Consider the following 5,810-nt stretch of genomic DNA (forward strand, 5'->3'; position numbering starts at 1 on the left):
CCTCTGTCCATGGGGATTCTCCAGGCAAGAATACTGGAGTGAGTGGCCATTTTTTTTTCTAGGGGGTCTTCCCCACCCAGTTATCCAACTAAATATCTGAAGTCTCCTGCATTGCAGGTGGATCCTTCACCACTAGCACCACTTGGGAAGCCCATCTGGTAAGACATAAATCAAGAACATCAGGGCATGTTTTCTTGAACCCTGCTGAGTGTGCAGATCAGATAGAAACACGTAACTTCACTGATGTCTGAGAAAGAGATGTGCAGATTTCCTAATGTCTCATGTCATTTATCTATTCTCTCTCAATAGGTGGCTTCTCCTAGCAAGATCCTGATTAGACCCCATGTCCTCTGAGCCAGGGACATCCTTTGAAGGGGTGCTTGCTTATCACATGGTCATTCTCAATTCTGTCATATAAGACACTGGATATGTTGTCTAGAGTAATCTATGTTCTATTAAGGACCTTAAGACCAATTATTACAAAAACAAACTTATTTGAAAGATTTTTTTGATTTATTTGGGGAACATATGTAGGGGAGCCTTTTTTATCTCCTTGGACACCAATATAAATGCAACCTCAGAAAACTAAAAAACAACAAACAAACAAACAAAACGCAACTATTCTTGCTTTGAGTTTGAGACACTAATGCTTACCAGTGTGGGAATTTATTAAGTTAGATTGTCTTAGTTTTGTCATGAGGAGGAACCAGGGGATATATCTGCCCTTTAAGGATTTTGGGGAGAAAAGAAACCTAATAGCAAAACCTAATTTTGTAACCTCAATTACAAAAATGAAAGAATTCTAAGTGAAACAAAAATGTACCAGGAAACAAGAAATGTTCACAGACAGCAGGGATTGTGTGCTTGTGCCCCATGTTCAGTTGTGTCTGACTCTTTGTGACACTATGGGCTGTAGCCCTCCAGGTTCCCCTGTCCATGGAATTTCTCAGACAAGAATACTGGAGTGAGTTGCCATTTCCTTCTCTAGGGGATCTTCCCAGCCCAGGGATTGAACCTGTATCTCCTGATTCTTCTGCATTGGCAAGTTGATTCTTTACCACTGTGCCACCTTGGAAGCTCCATAGCAGTGATTAAGCTGAAGAAATATCCTTCAGGTATGAATGATTAAATCTTTGTCCCTTCAAGCTGTGGCCCTGGTCCCAGTTGACTGCTTCTTGGCTTAGAAACACTGAAGGCAAAGAAACATTGAAGATCCCTTTTACCTGAAAAACACAAAGGCTAGTGCTTTCATTTAGTGACCAGAAAAGCAGTTGTTGTTAAGGTCAATGTGTGGAAGCTCTAAGTTGTGATTCAAAAAGAATTAGGAGGCTATTTCTTTGCTTGCAAATAAATGGGACATCTTTCTATTGACAGGATGATAGAGCATCACAACTAGGGGAGCATTTGTTGCTGACTTCTCTGAGACTATTCAGTTCAGTCGCTCAGGCATGTCCAACCCTTTGTGACTGTCCGACTCTTTGTTCTCTCTTGAGCTGGCCCACTGTTCCAACAGCGTCTCCCACTCTAATAAACCTTATTCTCCTCTAATTCTGCCTTATGTCTAAAACTATTGGGAAATCTAAATGTGTGGGCTCAGGGAAGGGAAATGTAACTGAGCAGGCCCCCATGGGACCTTCCCAATAGGCCTTCCCCCATATCCTCTGCTTTAGCTTCTCTCAATGTGTTTTCTCACTATTTCTTGGAGGAAATGTGAATCTTCCTACTGACAATTATAAAATCAATGTTCGCAAATTTTCTGACCTCAATTATTGTCATTATGGTTAAGTTTAGACTGATTAATTTGGAATATTATAGCATATACATAAATTTAATGAATCATTATCTACCTAAAACTTTTTTAACAATATGCTTTTCATTTAAACATGCAATAGCACTTTCTTTTGCATGTATAAATCGATCATTGTAAGAATAAAGGATATAAAGGCAGTTCCCCAGGAAATGAGATAGTTCTGCAGTTACGTAGATTTTTCTAAAACTGTGATTGTTAACTTGGACTTTGAATTTAACTTATAGCATATGGCACTTGTGATTTTAAATTTGTAATTATATCCTTTAGAGTGAGTTTCTCCTTTAGTGTAAAGTGTATAACTATGAACTCAAGTGTTTTTTAATGACTAAGCACCTATTGGCTGATTTGCTGTCTGGTTTTTTTTTTTTTTTTTTGTCACTGCTAAGCCACACCTATCAGTGAAGTCTGCTTCTCAGGTAGCCTTCTATACCAGGTCAGAGCATTTCTGAAAACATCAGTGATCTCTAGGCCTTCTTGCTCCCCTGCCACAAAAGCTAGAGTTTTCTATCCATTTTCAACTCTTTGGGCTTAAAGTAGTTCTCCTTCAAAGACTCCCACATTTTGGTTGCCAGATGTGTACAATGATCTTAATGATTCGGTATGACTTCTGATTTGAACCAGAAGACGAGAGCAGTGTTGGTTATTTCAGGTGAGTACAGAAATCTCTCATGAGTTCATATGTTACAAAACTGTCTCTAGCTTTAAAGGGTTTCCATCTTTTCTTGCTCTAATACTAGTTTCACCATCAAGTCTTAATGCATTTTCTCTTTTTCTGTGTTCCCAATGAGATAATCAGCCGAGTTAACACTCATTCACTTGACAAACAGTTATTGAGGGCCTTCTATTTGCCAGGCCCTCTTTATTCTGGGAACTGGAAAGAGATCAGTGGATGACAGAACATAGTTCCTTTCCTTGTGGAGTGTAGGTGACTGCCAAGGTGGCTAAGGTCATATAAGTGCCTGACAATAGCCTTTTGATTGCCGAGGTATCCATCTCTGGCACCGCTGTCTTTTACTTTTATTGGCTGGGCTATGTGGTTTGTGAGATCTTAGTTCTCTAACCAGGGATTGAAACCACTCCCTCAGCAGTGAAACTGTTAGACCACTAAGGAGGTCCTAAAGGCCTCCATCTTGATAGGACATATTGCCAGCTGTCTACAACTACTAATAAACACCTAGATAAGATGCCAGGTTGCCCCCAACCCATGAAGTTTCCCCATTAGAAAATGCCAGGTAAACTAGATAACTGACCGTTCACTCAAGTGACTCCATTCCTCCCCTCAAGAGCCCTAATTCCCTCTCTTACATTTTAATTTCACCATTAAAGAGTGAACTTGTGAAACCCTAGGCACCCTACCCTCAACCCTTAAAAGGCAGAGTCCCAGGTGCTTTCTCCCTCTCTCCTCATGACTTCACTGTATGGCCCTGGATGTGTCATGTACCCTCTGGATCTGTGAGTAATAAACTTTGCTTTTTTCCTGATGGTTGCTACTGAGGTGGGTCTTGCAATCATAATAAGAACCAAAACAGCCAGTCCAGAGACAACACTGGCTGGTGGGGAAATGTCTGTGAGGACTCCCACAGGTAGTTTCAGCCCAGCTGAGTGCCTTAGCATCACACAGAGAGGCTGAGATGGACATGAAGTAGGTTGTTTGTCAACCACAGTCACAGTTGGCTCAATGGGCTCAGGGTTCTGTGATGAACTAGAGGAATGAGGTGGGGGTGGGTGGTGGGAGGGAGGCTCCAGTTTACAGTCAAGGTTGTAAACCGTTGTATTACAGTTAGTTGTTTGTTGAAGTGAAAATACAGTTCACTTATAAATCAATTTTTTATGAGATGAAGAATTTTATCAAAAGCAGAATTAATGAAAAGGAGAACTTATCTCCTACTCATCCATCACCTGCTTTTTTTGGCTTTTTTCTTGGTATTTTTTCCTCTAAGTTGATGATACCTAATTCAGAATCAAATAGGCAGTAGCTACGTGGAAACAAAGTTCAAAAATTCAAAGTAGGAGCTCAGAAAGAGGTATGATTTTGGTACTTTGCATATCACTTCCCTTTTAATCTATTTCTTTAAGAAATCTTAAAAGGCTTCAAACCCTAAGCCAATTGTCTTTGTCCTTAGAAACGAAAATTAACTATCAACTATAGATTTTGAAACACCATCCTCGGTGTTCCAACTGCATTTTGGTCAAGTTTTTGTCATATACAATAGTAATAGTTTATTAAAAGTTATTTCTTCCATAACTCTGTGAGATCCTATATATTGCTTCTCTTTATTATGTTTCTTTCATCTATAACAGTATCTGAAATGTTATGGAGATTATTAAATGAAATCGATGAACAATGTTTCTATTTCAGAGGTTATTTTCTGAGAATACTATTAAAATTGAGAAACATGAATCCAAATGGCATCGAGTTTCTGTTGAGAAAGGAAGTACAAATGAGTGTAAAGAAATCTGTCTCACATTTGCATCTTTGCATATCTGATTTTCCTTTTCCAGATGTCTCCACAAGTGGAAAATTGCTGCCAGCACCAATGATGAGTGGGCACATTCACTGCTTAATCTGGAAATCAGTAGCCGATTGAAAGCAAAATTCAAGTTTTCCATTTAGAGCTATGGGAGTGGATCTCCTTGCATAAATTTCAGAACTACGGCTGGAAGAAAAGAGAAAGATCTTTATGAAGATATGTGAGATGGTATCTGAGTTTCATTAAGCATTTTTGAAAAGAATCAAACTGGGTATCCTTCTACAACACTTGGACAGCAACAAAAGCAAGAAAAAATCAGCGAAAAATAGTATCAGCTTTCTGGACTCTTTCTACAGAAATGCCATCTGGAATTGAAAATACTTTTCTAGTAGCAACAATAGGAGGATTTGTGATTGGAATGTTGGGGAATGGGTTCATTGTACTAGTTAACTGCATTGACCTGGTGAAGAGACAAAAGCTCTCATCAGCTGACTGCATCCTCACAGGCCTGGCTATCTCCAGAATCAGTCAACTTTGGGCAATACTATGTGACTCATTTTTATTGGTACTATGGCCACACCTATATGCCATTGATAAACTAACAAAGGTTGTTAATAGTTTTTGGATACTGTCCAATCACCTAGCTACCTGGTTTGCCACCTGCCTAAGTGTTTTCTACTTCTTTAAAGTAGCCAACTTCTCCCACCCCTGCTTCACTTGGCTGCGGTGGCGAATTCGTAGTGTGGTACTGGTGCTTCTCTTGGGGTCTTTGTCCTTACTGTTTTTGAATTCTGAATCAATATATATGTTTAGTCATATCTCAACTAACAGCTACAAAATATATGCAAGAAACTCAACGTGGTCCCCAAATGTAAGTGAAACTCATTATCTTCACCAGTTGATTGTTTTTAACTTCATCAACTTAATCCCCTTTCTTCTGTCCCTGACCTCACTGCTCCTCTTAGTCCTCTCCTTGATGAGGCACATCAGGAATTTGCAGCTCAACCCCAGCTCAAAGGATCTCAGCACAGAGGCCCATAAAAGAGCCATGAAAATGGTGATGTCTTTCCTCTTCCTCTTCGTCATTCATGTTTCTTCCGTCCTATTAACAGGTTGGGTTTTCCTTAAACTGCAGGGATGTCTGGCCAAATTGGTGGTTGTGTTAACTTCGACTGTTTTTCCTTCAAGCCACTCATTTATCCTAATTTTGGGAAATAGCAAGCTGAGACAAAATGCCATAGGACTACTGTGGTATCTTAACTGCCGCCTGAAAAGAGTGAAATCTTTAGCTTCATAGATTTATCCAGAATTTTCTATATTCCAAGAGCATTGAATTAATCGTGAGAAATTGAAGATGCATTTTAACTTCTGTTTTTCTCACTGGATTCCTTTAGACTCTACTGAGCATTAGAAGCTTTCCCTCGAATGGCCTATAAACTAACAATCTACTCAGAGATGAACCGATATTTTATAAAGCAAGCATCACTGGCATCATAAGACTTTCTACTAGTGAAAAAAATTTGAGCAAT

The 5,810-nt window shown here is 39.4% G+C and overlaps 1 protein-coding gene across 1 annotated transcript; it reads left to right on the top strand.

Annotated features, from left to right (window-relative positions):
- Positions 1–4,639: 4,639 nt before the first annotated feature.
- On the top strand, positions 4,640–5,578 carry LOC138438326 (taste receptor type 2 member 42-like). The gene has a single exon (XM_069586492.1). The coding sequence runs from the start codon at positions 4,640–4,642 to the stop codon at positions 5,576–5,578; it is 939 nt and encodes a 312-aa protein (XP_069442593.1).
- Positions 5,579–5,810: the final 232 nt, after the last annotated feature.

This window comes from Ovis canadensis, chromosome 3, assembly GCF_042477335.2.
Source record: "Ovis canadensis isolate MfBH-ARS-UI-01 breed Bighorn chromosome 3, ARS-UI_OviCan_v2, whole genome shotgun sequence".
NCBI classification, from domain to species: Eukaryota; Metazoa; Chordata; class Mammalia; order Artiodactyla; family Bovidae; genus Ovis; species Ovis canadensis.